The sequence below is a fragment of the Rhopalosiphum padi genome, chromosome 4, assembly GCF_020882245.1.
Source record: "Rhopalosiphum padi isolate XX-2018 chromosome 4, ASM2088224v1, whole genome shotgun sequence".
Classification (NCBI taxonomy): Eukaryota; Metazoa; Arthropoda; class Insecta; order Hemiptera; family Aphididae; genus Rhopalosiphum; species Rhopalosiphum padi.
The window spans coordinates 4,091,564-4,111,641 of record NC_083600.1 but is presented as its reverse complement, the minus strand read 5'-3'; the positions used below and the strand labels follow the sequence as shown (position 1 = coordinate 4,111,641).

Sequence of the window (20,078 nt, the reverse complement as noted above, 5' to 3'; positions counted from 1 at the left end):
TATCAGGTCTAAGTAGGTTTGCACCCATCTCAATATCACCGTTGAGATTCAACCCTAAACGTACACATTTCATAATATACATATATAGGTACGATAAATAAAACGAATTTGCATACGCTGTTGTTGAAAAGTCAACGGATCGACGGTCGCTGCCGAGGACACGATTAAAATATTATGATAATAATAACAATAATAATATAAAAAAAAAATCCGAAATAAAATAATAATCATCGAATTATTGTTTAGAGTCTTTGGTCAAAATGCATTTATTAAACGTGACTACACGTATATGGTGGGCGTGGGACGATCGCGCGCGGCAGCCAAACGGGCAAAAAGTCGTAAGCGACATTTGGTTTAGAGTAAGTACAGTAAAACAATGTGATGCGGGCACGTTATTATTATTATTATTATCGTATTTATATTATATAGTAATCGCGTCATCGTGACGTACTGTATTATAGTCAATGTGCGGTACCTGCTGCGGCCCGGCGTCCCGCGGGGTGATCGCGGCCGACGTCCGACGGCCGGACTCAGTCCCGGCCGCTGCGTTTGTGGATCTGCGCGTGCTTGATGAGATGGGCTTTCTGCCGGAACGCTTTCTGGCACACCTCGCACCGGAACGGTTTTTCGCCCGTGTGCGTGCGCAGGTGAACCTTGATGTTGCTCTTGTTCAGGAACCCGCGGTTGCATATGTGACAGTTGTGCACGGTCCGTTCCCTGGCCACGTTGCCGTCCGAACAGTAGACCACTGTGCTCCGGGCGGTGACTCCGCCACCCCCCGCCGCCGCCACCGCCCCCTCCGCTACCCTTCGCCTTGCCGCTCCTGTTCCGCGACTTTTTCGCGGTCATGTGCGATCCCTGGCCGGGCGTGGTGGTGTGCGCGAATTCGGGCGACGGCCGCGAACTGTGGACGGACGCTGCGGCGGCGGCGGCTGCAGCAGCGGCGGCAGCGGCCGCGGCGGACGGCATGTAACCGCCCAGGTCCGTGGTGCTGACCACGTGACTGGTCGGGCTGTGCGCCAGGTACGACGGGGTGGACGACGACGGCGACGACGCGCAGTCCATGTGATAGCTGCCGGCGTCTTGGAGCGGCGCTTTGTTGGCCGGCCCGTTCTGCAGTCGGCTCTGGAGCAGCGGCATGAACGCCGCGGCGGCCGGGCGGGGCGCGGGCGGCGGCACGTTGGACGTCACCAGCTCGCGGGGCTGCTGCTGTTGCTGCTGCTGTTGCTGCTGCTGCTGTTGCTGTTGCTGTTGCTGCTGCTGGTACAGCGGTTTCTGCATGGACGACGGCGGCTGCTGGTGATAACCTCCCGCGCCGCCACCTCCGCCGGCACCTCCGTTCGTCATGCCCGGGAACTGGGAACTGGCCACCAGGTCGTGTATGGTGACGTCGGACAGTATGCCGGCCTTGTTGTCCTGCGGCGAACCGTTCGGGTGTTCGTACGACGTCCAGTCGTCGCCCACGCTCAGCCACTCGTCGGGACCGTCCACGGCCGGGTGGTCGCCGCTGGCCGTCACCGTAGTGTCCGGCCCGAACGACGGGCTGCCCATCAGCATCTCGAACTCGTCGAACTGATTGTCGACGAACGTGTCTTCCTCCTTGAACTTGGTCAGTCCCGCGTTGGTGGACGACGTTACCAGGTATTCGTTTTGGTAGTACATGTTGTTGTTGGCCGTGGCCGTGTTGTTGTTGTTCTCGGCCACCCGGTTGTTGGACGCGATCGACTGGTAGTGGTGGCCGGGTATGCCGTTGATGTTCACGCGCTCCGTGATCGTGTGGAACGGCATCAGCGGTTTGAGGTCGGCGAAATTCGCGGTGGGCTTGGTGTTGGGCTGATCGACGCCGTTCGGCTGTTGGTGGTGATGGCCGTGGTGGTGGTGACCGCCGTGGAGGTGTTGTTGCTGCTGCTGTTGTTGTTGCACTGACACGGCGATCGGTGAACCGTCGGCGGCGTACTGATCGCGTCCCAGCAGGTCTTCTAGCTCGGCGGGATTCAACATGAATTTGGTGCCGTCCTCGTCGAGGAAGTGCTCGTTGAACTGCAACATTTCAACCATGGAGTCGGTGGTTGCTTCGCTGCCGTTGGATAGCCGCATAACGGGGTCGCCGCTGGTCTCCGCCCTCAGCCACTCGGGATCCAGTTGGGGTGGTTCTATAGATTCGCCGCCCCGACAGGTACTATCATCCAGCGCTCCTGTAACAAAAACCGCCCCACTCACGTTAATAAAAATGTATAGATTATTGTGTACACACAATAATAAACCTTTCTTGTGAAGTGTTTGTGTATAGGTAATGGCTATATATGTTCATAATAAGTACAATAGTGAGCAATAAGACCGATGATAGGTACGTGTTATTTATATACCGTTTAATCCGATCGGACCAATTTAATTGTTATGTTTTGTATACAGTTTTAAAGATTTTGTACAAACGGTTCCAATATATTTTGTATACATACACGATTTATATTTTATATAAACAGTCAACAACATTAAAATGTGTGCTATTGTATTCATTAACCTCTATAGAAGTTCCGTTAGTTTACAGTTTAAATAAACAGATTTTTTTTATCTAACAATAGTTTATAATGTAAATAATGTAATATTTTTGATTGATGAATAATTGATTAATTCAAAGAGCAGTTTATTAAAAAATGTATCTGCCTACTGCAGTCGTTTATAGTTAAGAATATATAAAATAAAAAGCATTAACTAAATTCATATATGACCGTCAAATGATAAATGAAATAAAAATAAGGATTATTTACATATTATTAATTTGTTTACGTTATAATTATTTTGTCTAATTTAATAAATATAATAACGGGTTTTTTTTAATATTTTCGTATATAAATAAAAAAAATGATCGAAGTATTATTATTATTTATTAGTCGTTTAAATTAATATCAAGTAGGCGTAGATCACCTGAATAAAATTCCTTTCGTAAAATCGTATCATATACTAAAAAAATATCGAATAAGTACTTTATAACAGCATTATACAACAGGCGCAATAATATTCAAGATTTTAAAGAAGAAAAATTCAAAAACCAATCGAAGTAAAATTCCGATACAGATCCGCAGTACCTTTCACTGATACACTGAATGATTTGATCGCTTGATATTGAACCAGATACGTATCGATATACATAATCAATTATTTCTTCCTTGAAATTCTCGATTACCTATATTTGTTTTCAACGTCTATTGACTATTACATTATAGCATACCAGTTTAGGCTTAAAATCCAAGTTTTTTTTATTTTTAAAAATAAAAAATAATGAATTATAGCAAAGGCAAATTATTCGATATAATAATAAATAGTAGGGAGTACCTACTATTATTACTTTATAACAACCTCACGATGATAAAATCGAAACTACAATAGAAAGTAGAACTGTTTGTAACGTACAAATTTGGTGCCAATTCTGTGTTCGCGTTTTCTTTTGTAGTATAGATCTCTGAAACGAATTTAAGGTTTACTCGATCAAGCGGTATTAGCAGTATGTCATATTCATACGCATCGTCTGTAGATTTACAATTCGATAAACGTGACAAATTAAAATAACAATTGGCGGCCGCGAGATACATAAATACCTATACAACTACAATGCTACACATTATTATTTATGAAATACGAATTATACGATACTGAATAGCAATGTTAAATACGTCACCGGTTTGTATGCACCTACCAACCTGTCTGTTTTATTTTTACTGATTGTCTACGATACGTATTACTCAAAATTGTGGATACTTATGTACTATATGAAAATAAAAAAATAAATCTAACGAAACCGGTCAGTCTCCGTGTGTATATTTAGCTGATAAGAAAATATACAACTCCGCTGTAGATTATGCAGTAACCGGTAACCGGAAAAAACCAAATTTTAATAAACATAAAATTTTTTGTTTTTAATTTGGTTTTTTTTTAATATTCTTTTTATTATGGTATTTTTTCGCACAACTTTCTGTGAAATGCAAATGAAAAAATATTTATTAAATTTCAGTATACCTAGTATGTATTTACGGAATTTAGTGGTGGTGAAGGGAATTTAAGCTATAATATTTGAATTGATTATAGTGTATTTGAGATTATCCTTTTGTGTCTTATCTGTCACAATTATTTAAGAATTATTCTAAAAATCTGAAAAAGTAGTACTTATTGATAAAAAAAATATGAATATATTAATTTCATTGAATATAATTATGGAAATAATATTATCAAATCAGCATTCTAACATAACTATAAGAAATTCTAAAAATTAATGATCAACATTTTGCTTATAATAATTCAATTATGAATAATATCAGTGAAATTGAATGGACTTAATACCACTAATTATGATTTTTATTTAGATGGATTAAGACTGAGTTTCTTCGTTAAAATTCAAATGTAATTAAAAATGATTCATTACATGAATATAATATAATATACAATGAAAAATGACGCGATTTACGAATAAAAGAGATTGATTATAATAACTGATGCAAAAATGATAGAGAATTTAAAAAAAATAATCTTAACTAACAATTTTTTTAATTGTTTCAACCCACAAGAATTTCTAGAATTGAGATTCGTAGAATTTATGTGTCCCGTCCCTAAATAATAAATAATAACAGTACATATTATAACGAATTGAAAGACGACTAAGAGTATAAGATTAACATTGTGACATAAATAAATGGATTCTTAAACCATCCAGAGTCTAGACATACCTAAAAATGTTTAAGAACCTTTTTTTTTGTTTTGTTACAAGACCGCTTTATAATATGATTTTAGGTATAGATGACTTAGGACCAACTATAATATACAGCTGGTAGTAGGTAGAGTCGTAGAATAGTAGCTGTCAATGGCTTTGGCGGTCAGTTTTTTACAGTAAATCGTGTATACATATATATATAGAAACATATTACATATGTGTGGTTTTGGGAATGTGACATTAAATTGTTCGCCGTTTGCCCGTTTACCTACCTACCTAAATGTTTATGTTTCCCAGTACTGAAACCGTTAATAAAAACCGGGTAAGTTGCTCTACTGCATAGAAGGTATCGAGAGTACCTTGTCATTGAGAAGTTCACTATAGTAGATGTGTTAAATTTGAATTCAATGATAAATCATTCCGCACTAAAAACTATTCCGAGTGCATAGGGTTTGTCACTCTGATAGACTATATAACTTATTTTATAATTTGTTATATAACCATATTTTTATTACTATTAGCATTATGATAAATTTAACTAATTGTTTTCATACAATAAATACTAATTATTACAATATTATTTCATATAATATTAGTTATTACTAGCTGTTATTCTATAAGTGACTATACAGATGTTAGACGTATGATAAATAGCTTAAAATTAATACAAACATTTTTAAAGTAATTACTACCAATTATGCGCAAAATGTTTTGATTTTTATGATTTTTTTTTGACATTTTGACTTCAAACAATTATTAAAAAATATTTGTAGGTACATTTATTTATTTTCGAACTAACACAAAACAACAATATTGATTTTGTCAAAAACTGGTATTGAGTAAAAATGTCAGTTTTGTTATAATGTTTTTTATATTGCGGGAAATGTTTACTTTTGAATTGAGATCCCCATAATAGTATCAACTAATTCGAATTTTCAACTAGAAACAACTCCTGACGTCGCAGGTTGAAGGTACTGCCTAAAGAAGATCATAAAAATAATATCTAAAAACACATACTTATAAAATAAAATTTATTTTATAAATACATTTAATGTATTCATTGTTCCGCTAATAATAATTTAAAAGTGTTATTTTAAGTAAAGCCCACATTTCTAGGTCTTGCCTATAGATACTTGCAATGCATTTATAATACATCAAATCAAATGTCAAATATTTTTTTGTAACATTAAAAAATTCATACATATCATTTTAGTTAATTTCAATATATAGTCCTTAATATTTCATTTTTTTAATTTATTAACAAATTTACAAGTTATTTTCTATAGTTATATAGACTCTATAGGTATCTCCAATCAACAAATAAAAAATAAAAATATGATACACGTAAAAAACCAAAAAATAAATATTACTATAAATACTTAATATTATTATTTAGTAACAAAACATTAATTATATACAAATTTAACAATACGTTTTATACATTTATGATTAAATCAAATATTCGGTGATTATTATAATTATTAATTTCAATTAGGCATTAATACATTTTATAAAAATACGTGTTCAAGAAACCATTAACTATCTATTTAAAATGTATATTACATTATTATAGAATGGTTGATGTATTTCGTTTTAACAATATAATATTTTTTAAATGCTACCATAAAGCAACATAACAAAAAATATTGTGTAAATATATTTTTAATAAACTAAATGTAATATTATACAATATTACTTTTTCTAATAACCATAGCGAATAACTTATGAATATAAATTTGTTGCATATAAATTTCATTAGTTTTTCTTTTTATCGAACAATACTCAGATTATTTAATCATATGTTTCTAAATGTAAAGTATTACTTTATGTACCTATATAGTCATATAGGTATAATGTATAGATGTACTAGATTATAATAACCACAATGTAAAATATAGATGAAAAGATGATACACTCTACAATCTACATTTTAGTTTTTTAGGTCTAGCTATATTTTTAATAATTTGAATAATCTACTAACCTAAATAATATTAGTGTTATAATTGTATAAACCTAATGTTTTTAGAATGATAATGTTAATTATAATTTATAAGGTACGAATCAGTAAAAGATTAATAATTGTACATTTTTTTGTTAGTATTTCAAAAAGTAGGTCTACCATAAAAATTAAATTTATTCAGGCATAAAAAAAATAATTAATTAATTTTATAATATACTCTATAATGATGATTATTATTTGATGGACGATGTATGTAAATAATTATTTAGATTGATTATTATTACTATTATTATTATACGTAAGCTTTGCAGTACCTTAAATTATTAGTTATATTATTGGTTACAGACGTCGAATTAAAATATTTAACTATTATTATAAATTATTGTAAGTACTTATTTCTGAACGATATTTAATTTTTTTCATATCCTTGGAAGTTGTATATTTTATCAAGTATGTGAATAACATAATATATAATCGTAAATGAATATATCAATGTTGACTTACTTCCAAGAATCAGTTGGAATTTGTGGTTTGCGAGGACCGACGCAGTGCTTGTCGTCGTCGGACGATTTCATCTCGACCGATGAAACACCGACGCGCACGAAAATCGCATAATACCACGGCTGTTGGGTATCGGCTATGGCAGTTTTAGTCGTCGACGACGTAATGTGTAGTTGTCTCTAATATTGCACCGTACTTGGCGCTGATGCTGTTGGTCCACTGATGCGGCAGATCGACAGAAATTGTGACAGAAGTCGATTTTTGTCCTGAAGTGCACCACAACAACAAAGACAGCAAGAATGAAAACAAAAACATAAAAAAAAACAAAAAAAACACAAATATATTATACCAATTGTTCAATAAATGCGTATACTTAAAAAACCATAATGTATTAAGTAAAAAGGAAGCAATAAGCGTTAGTGTTCCAAAGTATTCTGACGTATCTATACTTGTACAGCTTATAAATTATAATATTTTATACAAACGTGTTTGCACTGCACGTATACCACATTATAATATATTATCACTTATAAGTAAGTAGGTATAGTTGTGTAATTAAAAAGAAAATGTATATATGTAATATTGTGTACAAGAATCATGGACAAAATTCTGGTAAAATTTCCATCAGAAAATATATCTTGAAAATGGAAAAAATATGACGTGGTTTTATCGATCGAATGCACGTTAGTATTTATTATCGCTGTCATGTATTGCAACCTATTTGAGACGTTTGAGTGATAGAACAAAACCATCACTGTGGGACGTTGGTATACCACCAGGATAGAAAATCAACAACTAATAATGAAAAAGACTTGAATTACGTCAACGCTATCGCGACGGAAAAATTAAAAGATAAGTATAGAAAAATATTTAAAAGGAGAAAGTTACTGTATTTTAATTTTAATAATATTCATATTTATTTATATTTTTAACTATTATATTTAAAACATTGTGCATAAAAATAATGTAATTATAGTAGAATAGATATTTTCCTATTTATTTTTCAATTTACTAGACACTTTTTCCGTAAATCGTATGTAATTTTTCGCATCCAAACCAAAATCGTTTTCGAGATAAAAATTATAAGGATACAAGTTTGGTTTAACTCTATATATTTAATGTTGATTATTAAGTTGTTATAAATCACAATCATAATATAATTTATTTAAATAATAAACTATTACTACCAAAACGTAGCATATGATAACAGATAAATAAAGCGTAAAAAGAATAATGTTTTTAAATCAATTACATTTTGATGACAATAACCTGACGTTTGGTATCTATCCATTTAAAACTAACTGTATGTAAGAAAAATTCACTATAAATTAATAACAAAAACTTGACGTTCGTGATAAGTGATAATTAATATAAAAAAATGATTGTCACTTAAATTGTGTATTGTGTACCTACTTGCGTTATAAGTTATAATAGTATATGAACCTACTACATGAAAAGTAGTATATATTATATAAAATAAAAAAAGGTAGTTTCATGCTTTTGTCTGAATCGGAAGAAATAATATTATTGTTATGATTTAAAATGTTCCTACAATCTGTCAAATGATATTCGATCAACTGTGCCTGCTTTAGTAAAATAAAATGATTTAATTATAGAATTCAGGTATATTATATATTTATATATATCAAATTGGCGGTTGTAAATTCCACCGCGATTCTACCGTTTTGTATGCGAATTCCCACAGTAATAATTCTTAGTAAAAATTTTTTTAATTTCACTTGTACTTATTGACTTTTGACCAATAAATAAACGTTAACTTTATTATTATTATTTTTTGACCAATTTTATATTTCAATAATTTTAAGTTAATACTAAATTTAATTGTCATAGACTTAATATTTGTATTGCTTAAAAGTTGCAATAGATACTGTTCTGATAAAGCGTATTATTAAATTTCCCCAACTATACTTTATCATAAATAGCAAATTTAGTTTTTATTTATTTATTTTGTATATATAATTAATTGGATTTGATTTTTTTTTAAATATCGAAGGAATTTACTTTACTAAATATACCTTTAGATAAATATATCTCTACATTTTATAAATCCGATCCTAAAATCGACGTGCACCTATATATTAAACAATCGAATAACTTTAATGGGAGGTGTTCATCATATACATATCATATATTTATATATACATCCATCGTACACCTAACCTAACGTAGTGTATATATGTAAAGGATATCGGAATGGTAAAAATGATCAATGCGAGTACGGCGAGTAACGTTAAAAACGTTAAACGGGTGTTACGCGGAGACAATTTATATTTTATAATTTGCTCGTACCATCCGCGAACAGCCTTTACAGTAAGTTGTCGGCGGCAGGTCACATTCACGTTATATTGGATGGTAAATGTACGTCTTTGATCGCAAACAAAACGGTTTTCAACGACCGTCGACCAGAAAAATGTTACAATAAAAAGGTCTGATCCCGGGTAGGATGTTAACACATTGTAGATATAATATGTACACACACACAAACCGCCCACTGCGTTTGGACATACAGTTGGAACGTGTGTAGGCTGTGGCGAAAACTCGTAGTCGGTTAAAATAATAATAATAATAATATCAAATGGACCAGAACAATAACATACGTATATATATATTTATAGGTATATAAATCGGTCGGACGACAAAGCGATTTTCGTTGGACACGTGCAATATTATTATTACATTGCAGAGTGCTTGTCGCACATATTGCGGTGCAAAACAATTTATCAACGTCGTATGTATTTACGAATGTAATGCGTATACCCTTGAAGCGAATATAATATATATGTGTGTGTGTGTGTGTGTGTGTCGTGTATGGTGTACACAATGATTGCCGTCGGTTCGCCACCACACACCAGCCAATAGTTTAACGGTACCAATGCACACACACACACACACACATATATTTTTATTACTATTTCGGGTGCACAACAGTTTGAAAAAAGAAAATTTTTGTCCGCTACTATACGATATACACATACATATACATATATATATATGTTCATCGGTGCGCATCTCTCTCTTTCTGCAGCGTTGTGCGGGTTCGGCTCGATAAGTCCCCCATAGTGAACGGTGGCGATTCGACCCAAATTTCTCGGTAGTGGCAGGTAGTAAAATAGTAGTTATATAATAATAATAACATTTACCATACAATTGGTGGTGTGATATATCATCGTTTTTCGACATGACGCGTCATCCCGGTTGCCTCGTATACGCAACAGCCTAATTTTTGTTGCGTTACTCTTACCCTTAAATTTGTAACGGTACGGATTATGTTATTGTGCTGTGCTTAACTACATAATGTATTATGGAATGAGGATCTGCCCACGTATAATATAATATTTATTATTATAACCATATTATATATATATATACGACCACCCTGTAACCCAACACGACCTAACCTTGCAGTCTACAGATTCGCTACTCCAGCTGCGCAGTTTTAATACACATATGCGTACGCCGTACGATCGTAACGGGATAATTTGTCCGCGCTGTATATGTTTCGAAGGACACCTCACGCATAGTTCGGAAAAAGGACAATTATCTTATTGATTTATAAATTCCGTCGCGGAATAGTGAAGAATTTTGATGTGTATACGCCGTCTGGAGAGAGACCTTAAGCTTCGTCGGGAAATATGCACAGAAACTATAATGCGTATATACTGTCAAACGTCTAAGGCCGTGCAGACGCGTTATACCAAACGATTCCCAAGGCTCGAAGGGTCTATATCGACGTGCTAGGTATATTATACGCTTCATGCGCAATTGATCAGACGAGAAAATTGACTTGATGGTTAATAGTGTTTATATACGTATATACACTTATTGTCGACGTAATGAACATGTGTTGTAACTATCGTAACTGAATAATTAGACATTGAGACAATACAATAACCTGATGAGGTTAAATTCAGCCACCGTTATATTATATTATTATTAGCTATTGCCTTGATAGTTGATAGTAAATAAAACTCCAAAAACCACAAAATCTTTTTACCAACATTTTTTTTTGTCTATTATCTGTGTCATATATTTAGCTCGTATAGGTAAGCGTTCTTAAAAAAGACATATTTACGTTTTTATTCATTAGAAAATAACCAAAACTATATAACTACTCAGAACTTGGCCATTTAGGTATAGGTGTATTGATATATAATTCCTACAACTATAGGTATTGCAATTAGTGCGTACCTAAATGTCTCGAAAATAATATTTTTTATGTGACGACATAAGACGACGTCGTCAATGAGTCAGTTACAAGTTACATAACCCTTTGGACATTCCAAAGTATGTATATATATTATATATACACAACACCTCTCATTGTGTGCTACTGTGAATAATAAATTCATGGACAGTGTAATTTTTCTATTTTTTATCAATCTAGTCCGGTTTTCAATTATCTGATATTCTTACACGTTAAAGTGTTCATAATTTTGGCGTCGTTATTGTTTAAAAATAATTTTCGGCATTGAGCTCAATATACTTTATTATCTATTATATATTTTTGACACTTGTAAAATACATATATACATTATACACATGACTAACTATAAACATATTATGTATTACATGAACACATTATTTATATATATAGGTATGAATATAGGTATGTCATATAATAATTTTATATATTTGTATTTTTCAATAGTTACATACATACAGGGTGGTCGACTCAATATTGTATGCTTAAAAATACAGTATATTATATTATCCCACAAAAAATAAAGGTCAAATAGAAAAATATATATCGATACTGCCTATATTATAGTTAAATAGATAGTGCAACAGAGATGTTTCCGCTTACAAATCGGGATTTTCATCGTATGACAAAAAACAAAAACAGCACTCCTAAAACGGTTTGTCAAATGCATATAGACGAAATAATAGACTAAATAGAATGATTAACGAATGTAAAAAAAAAACGACCGGAGACAATGACACGATACGCCGACGCCACAGAGCTGTCACCAGTCATCCGGACAATCGATTGCGGGGAAAAAAAATTGAAGGAAAAAAGCATTGACCCACTTGCGGGCCCGTTGGATACAGTTCAACCGTGAAACAGCCCAGATATGAATTGCCACAAAGGTAATAATAATAATACAACCATAGACAAGATAGTAGGTAGGTATATAGTATAATTTTTATGTGGAAAATAATAAAACACGGACACGGCTTGTTTTTAATTTTATGATTCAAATTAGTGCGAGTGTCATTTGAATGGGTACGTAATGATAAGTGTAGGTTCTCACATACATATAATAATATATAGTGTATAATATATAAAATGAATATAAAGGAAAAATGCACAATATCTTAACAATGATTTATTAATTGTTAAAATATATCTTAAACAATTTCGTGCCAATATTTGTATACACTTATTATAACTGCACAATCACAATGTAAAACCAATACGTAATTATGAATGATAATATTTTTTTCTATGTCATTATTATACAGACAAAATTACACCTATAGATACTATTCAGAAGTAATTATTTTAAAGACTTCAACGCCCGCTGTGTTCATAAGACTTGTGATATTATATTATGTCTACTGCAGTAGGACCCATCACTCATCATTATACTTTATCATATCGCGTAATAATAAAACGATTCAAAATCACTACTTGTTCCTAACTTAAATCTTTATATTTTATATCAATTAATAATGTGAATACTATATTACATTAAATAATGTTTTATGTTATTTACAGTTCGAAGACATATATAGGTTATATGTATATATGTATACACATGTAGTAATGGTCTGCATATAACCTCATAAATGTTTGTACGTAAAATGACGAACCAATTCATACGTTTATCAATCATGTAATAATTGTGCATGAGGCATAACTATACATATAATATATATTAATTGACTACGTGTTTCTCTATATATTTTGAGGTTCGATGTTACACGATACATATATTTATGCTCGAAATATTCGCGATGACTCGGCAACGATGAGTGATAGTTTTGGAACGAGGGTGATACGTTATTGTATGCGAATAAGTAATACGCGCACAATTACCTACAGCGGGCTACTACACAACTCGTATATATAGGTACACGTTTCGGCGGAATGGATGTACATTTATCTGAATAATAGGTTTATATTATATAGTGTCGCGCGGGTGTATATTGAAAACGTCGAGAATATTCTCAAAGAATTCGTGAAAAAAATAATAATCTCCGCAAATAGATATTTTATGCACGATGTCGGTCGATGGCCCCCGCACGTTCGGATATACATATATAATAACATGACAACCACGGCCGCATAAAGCCCATAAAGGTACAGCCGCAGCAGCACACACACACGCGGGTTTAATGACGTCATCGAGAAGAAGAGAGAAAAAATAACAATGTATCACTATATACACGAGACAATATATAAAAAATGGCGACCAGTCCGGATGAGCCACTTGTGACCGTTGTTCGCGGTGTCAGCCGTTCAACATCATCGCGGTATATATCGTCGAGCGAATAATATACTGCGGCATTTACTATATATATGCAACGCGTAATATATACATATATATTATATATATAGATAAATACGTTTTGTATATCTATAACTACGTGGACGCATACAGTATATTATATATATATGTATAGGTGGACGTATGGGAAGTATTGACTGGTGGGACTAGTGAATAATTGGAGGGGGTGGAGGAGAATGAATACTTTTACTGAATCTGTTCATTATTATATATATACGTACTTATATATGCGACATACGGTCAGGATAGGATGAAGTATATGTACAGCACACACACACACACTCACACACATACATATGTATACGCATAAATAAATACATACATGTAAACGTGTATATACACTCGCACAACATCCGGCTAGACTTATGACACGGTAACCCGGTTCGCGTGCAGCTTGGCCGACGATCCGGACTGTCACTTTTTATCGTCCGCATGTACTTCCTCCTCTCTTCCTACCACAGGCTATTCCGCTCACGAAACACACACACATTCGTACATTTCTCCCGACTTACACGCCGAGGCTTTCCCACCAACTCCCTCCTCACGTTCCGCGTTCTAAAACAAAACACTATAATCACTTACGATTCGTTCTAGACACATACGAGTTTTTGACGCATAATAGAAAGACAATTTTTTTTCGTCATAAATGTGCCGCACGTAGGTATCTAATATCTATTATAATTATTATTATAATATTAGGTATCCGTCCACGATCCATTTTGTATAATATATATTGTATGGACGCGCGGTTGCGATAAACGCTATATAATAGTATTATTATGGTTCTATAGTATTACTATACTTTATAAATCGCAAACAATTAATTTGCTTTAACATTATATATTGAAAATACATTATGACTTATTATGACTTATGAGAATTGCATATTTAATAAAAACCGTGAGGATTTAATTGATTGAATACAATATATATATATATATACATATACATATAGTACAGGTATAGAATATACAGTCGTATGTACGGTATATGTGTCGTATAGTGCAAAATAAACTCAACAAAAAAATGATTTAACAATCGTTTCAACTATTATACAGATATAATATATATCTGTAGTTAAAACCGGAGATTATATAATTTATCATAGACTTTAAAAATATAATTAGATTATTTATTTTAAATAATAAGTTATATTGTGTTCTTAATTATTTTTCTACGTTATTAACACGCATGCAATTATGAAATATAATACATTTATTTTTAACAATATGTATCTCAAAAAAGCACAGATTTAGTTATTTTCTGTGGATGTATGAAAAATACAAATTAAAAACAGAAAATGAATTAGGTTAGGTACAAAGTTATAGGACATAGATATAAGATACTAAACTACTAATTTACTAAATTGTATGTGCGTACAAAATACATATTATTATAGAATACACCAAAATCTATTGGTTTGTAAACATGTCAGCGCAAAAACAAGATGGCATAAGTATATAATGCTATATATGTATATTTTATTCTTAATGATTGTAAAGTAACAGTTAAAGTAGTGTTTAAGGTTTGTAATTAAGGAGTTTGGCTTATGTAAAACTATACAGAATTTAGTATTTAAAATGTTCACATTTAGATAACATAAATACATACATACATACATACATACATACATACATACATACGATTCCAAAATTACCAATATTATTTTACGAATTTCTATACACAAAAACCCGATTTTTGTTGAACAACGCATTTTATTTAAAGAAGTTTTACCACTTCGAGTGACCTCCTGACGAGCGAACGGTACTTTTAGAACATACCGTATATAGTTTTGGAATAATTATTTAATATCATTAGGAACAGCAATACATTTAGGTAATTCAGTTATCATTTGTTAATTTTTAACAAAATTGCAATTCTTAATCAGACCATATTATTAAGCTCAATAGCTGTAATATTATTCTGTATATAAACGCATTGCATTGCATTAGTTGGTTAGTTAGGTACCTGTGTAAAATATATTATTATTTTATTTTTCTAAATAGGAAAAGCACAGTAACTTATGATTTAATTAAATTAATTTTAGATCCTGTTAATGAAAATATATCCGTTATAATTAGATATTTTTTCATTAATTAAAAAATGATTAAATCGTCTACTGTAGAAAAACCCGTGAGCCGTATAAAACGTACTTTAGTAAATAATCGGGAAAACATATGGGTATAAATGTTTAATAGGCAGGAATGTTCAATAATATTTAATTTTATTAGTTAATAATTATAATATAGCCAATACATTGTAACACATTTTACAAAATTGTCTTTAAATATTCATAACTTAATCAAATTGAAACAAATATGTTTTTAATGAGTTTTACGAATGTTTCTACAAAATTCAAAATATTTTTGGTCTATCGGTATGAAATTATAGAAAAATTATTAACAAATTTAATTTTGATGCTTATCACAATCATACTTATTTTTTCAGTTTAACATTGATGAATGAAGTATATTATAAATTGATAACACTTGGTCTACGGCTATAGTGTGTGTGTATGTGTGTATATGCGAGGTGAGTACCTCAACGCGGCATACACATATACAATATAACGTGCCACATTCTCAACAAACATAACGGTATACACACCTACTCTTCAATTGGTTCTCAAACTAATTAAAATAAAATAATTTTTTTTTAAATGGTTCAATGATTGATGTAATAATGATAATATTCATAGATAATATTGTTTAAAGCAATGTTATAATATTATACATATTTAAATAATTATTTTCAATGATCCAAATTGGATGATTCCTATAATCCTCTACAAACACGAAATTGTGTTTACGAAAAAATCTAACTTATTTGTAACAAGTATATACGTATAATATTACTATGTACTGAATATTTCAATAAAATTGTGAATTGTTCTAAGATATATTACGGATTTAAATTACAAATTGTAATTGAACGGAGCGCACATAATAGAAACCACTGGCTGACAGTGGTCAGCCGTTCGACCCACTGGCCCATAACTTCGAGACGCATGAGTACGAATAGTATGATTTTTATTCTTCTTATAATTCTAGAACCCAACCATTCGACAAAATTATATTAGTAACAATACAAAGCTAATGGGGTTTTAATTGTTTGTACATTTAATACATAATTATCTAAATATTAAACCAATTAATAGACAACAATATTCAAAATATTTTGCTTTAGATGTCTGAAGTGTAACATAATTCAACAATATCTACTTTGTAAAAATACAATTATTTTAATTCAATAAACGTACAGATACATACATAATATAGTTAATTTATAGATTTATACTTGTTTTTTGAAACTCATTTAAAACTAAGTTTGAAATAAAAAATTTACAAATATACTCGTATAGGTACTGTGGACAATTGGAACAAAATTGATATGAAGATAAACGATTTTTCCCGGAACAAAAATCTAAACCGGATGAAAGAGTCTTCGTGGAGATTTTTATCTACATCACCTTATATGAACGCTGATAATTATATTAATGTCACCTGCTGATGCGGGAACCTAGGTCCGGGAAGCCGAACACAACAACTATATTATACAAACACGACCAAAATCACGTTAATTATAGTAGACTATTATAATATAATATGCATTTTGTTGACGGAATGTCCCCGAAGTCAAATATGCTCACTATTTGAGCACCTAATTTATGTTACGTATCCCTAGATCCGAATTCAATTTTTTTTCGAAGAGTAGTCTGTTCGCTCACGGATATATTATACACATAAAATGATATAAATACTAGCTACGTAACACTGCGGGACACATGAATAATTGACAGACGAAATTTGCATCTTTTGTTTTGCCAACATTTATGGATATGGTAAACAGTTTAACAGCATGTGATCAATTTTAGGCGTTTATGTATAAGTAACAAATTTTTTACAACACAATTTTGAATTGAACGAATTCAGTCGTTAAAGTCTCCGGGCCAAAGCAAATTATTAGTAATTGCATAATATTACTGACTAATGTTGTTATTATTTTGTTTCAAAATATAGTAAGTATATTGGATTTTTATTCGATGAAAAAAAAAATAATAATATAGTTATTATACAAATGGAAGCTTTTAATGCATATATATATAAATATGTATATTATATATATATATGTACATTCGTGCTAAATATATTTATATTAATATTGGTAACTGGTAAGTGTATAAAGATATCAGCCATCGTATATATATATTTATGTAAAAAAATAGGTATATTCATGCAACAGGGATGTTTGACGCACTAATATAGGGATTAAATTGGACGAAAGAATTTGTTTTTCATGTATAAGTTCAATATTTGGTTTGTAAGGTCACGAGTAAAGATCCGGAAGAAAGTGCTTTAAATCACCGACGGAAAAATTGTAATCCAAAGTTTGTTGATGAATTTACCTGTTGATCATTAAAGGGCGAGTCCTCGTCGACGGTCATTCACCCCGAGAAAAATTATAAAAACAATAGCTATTTTTCACAAGGTCATATTTGTTTACAGATCATAATTAAAAAAAAAAATGTTCGAATTTGTTCACCTGTAAAGACAGAAAAAATCGGCCTCGGATTTTTCGTGGAACCTACGTGTGAATTGACCATAAATTAAGGATACGAAAAGGGAACTATCGCAAGGAAGTTGAAAGCATACGGGGAAGTGATAATTCCCGAGGGACATTTTGCTAATTAAAAATAAACATACAACGTGTTCCAAACTTCTGGAGCTGGAAATTCCAAACAAAGAAAAATACAAATCATTATCGAGTAGGAATGGTGCGGAGGTAAAAGTTGTGCTTTTTTATAAGCTCGCAGACGTTTGGAACACTATGTATTTTATGAAACTACAGCGTATGTATGTTTTAAGTCTAAAATAATCGAGCTTACTGTTACAGCAATCAAAAGTAATCGCGCAGGCTTTTCGTAAACAATCGCGGTAGGTAGGTATATATATAATATATTCGCCGAATATACAAGTCTGCCGAAGACGGTCGCACTGCTGGGTTAAGACACACTCGTATATATGTATTATACGTCGCACTACACCACCGCACTTGAATAATATATTATAATGAACAGATATAAAAATATATTATCGCGAAAATAAAACGACTCCGACGGTTATAGCACACCGAAAATAAATATAATAAAAAAAAAAATGCCAAAAAACTTATGAACTCGACGGAAACGGCGACGTTCGGTAGTCAAAGTACATGGGCATACACAGTGTATACTGTCGAAAAAGTTATCGTCTTCGACCGCTCGTCGGCATAAATCCACGTCCGGCGCGTCCGCGAGATACTATGCGCACCGAGTGTATTGACGCGTATGCGCGTGCACCGGCGGTCCAACCGAGCGGGGCCTCGGCCAGGGGGTCCATGGCGGGGAGACCGCGGGGTGGGGCACCGCCACCGCCGCCGTGGTGGGGCGGAAAGGAGGTAACGCGGCGGCTCGCGTTTTTTTTTTCCCTTCTCTCTTCCACCTGTGGGTTTATGCCATATAAACACGGGTACGGCTTATGTATAATGTATATATTATATATATATATATGTATATAGGTATACGACGACGACGACGACGCGTTCTACCTGCTCCGCGGCGGAACCGGTCCCCCTTTTTGGTAGGAGTCGCGCACGCGGCGGCGGCGGCGGCGGCGTTACACTAACCTAGTTAAAAAAATACTACACGCGGGCAATGACGCCACGCCACGCCGCCGCACCGCACCGCACCGCACCGTCCACGGTGTACACCTGACGAAGACGACGTCGGCGGCGACGGGTGGTACCTCATATACTATATAGTCGTAAATGTGTATATAATAATAATATAATAACATTTACCTCTGCTATATTATAATGTATAGCAACGCGGGTCGTTCTCCTCCCGAAATTATTGTCCTTCAACTTGTGCGCTTACGCCTGTGTACTAGCTGTTGTTGCTGCTGCTGCGCTTCTCCTGTACGTCTCGTCTCCTTTTGCCGGCCACGGCTCGTATTCCGGACAACATTCGGCCCGTTTCGGACAAACCTCACAGAAAGAACGGAAAAACGTTTTTTTTTTTCCAACGTCCGTTTAATACGATTTTTGTATACAATGAAATATTAGTTTTCAGCGTCTATATAATTATAATAATAGAGTATACAGGATAATATTATACATTTCCCGCCATCGCGATCCGATAAGCCGCGCAGAATTGCGATTTAATTTAACTCGGACCGTCACGGTTCCAGGTGAGAATTGGCGCCTGGGAGAAAAATGAAAGTCTTCAGTGAAAACATAACACACTTTTGTTCAAAAAATACTTAATGAAATTTTGTTACAATAATAACAGGGGGAGAATTTAGGTGTGAACAAACTATAATAATTAGTCCTTAGTTTTTCAAAT

General features: G+C 33.3%; 1 protein-coding gene across 1 annotated transcript; it reads right to left on the bottom strand.

Annotated features, from left to right (window-relative positions):
* Positions 1 to 383: 383 nt before the first annotated feature.
* Positions 384 to 19,033, bottom strand: LOC132928246 (ichor-like). The gene is given in 4 exon segments (XM_060992784.1): positions 384 to 780; positions 782 to 2,195; positions 7,167 to 7,429; positions 18,102 to 19,033. Coding segments are annotated over 2 exon segments (1,566 nt in total). The 5' UTR covers positions 2,098 to 2,195; positions 7,167 to 7,429; positions 18,102 to 19,033; the 3' UTR covers positions 384 to 530.
* Positions 19,034 to 20,078: the final 1,045 nt, after the last annotated feature.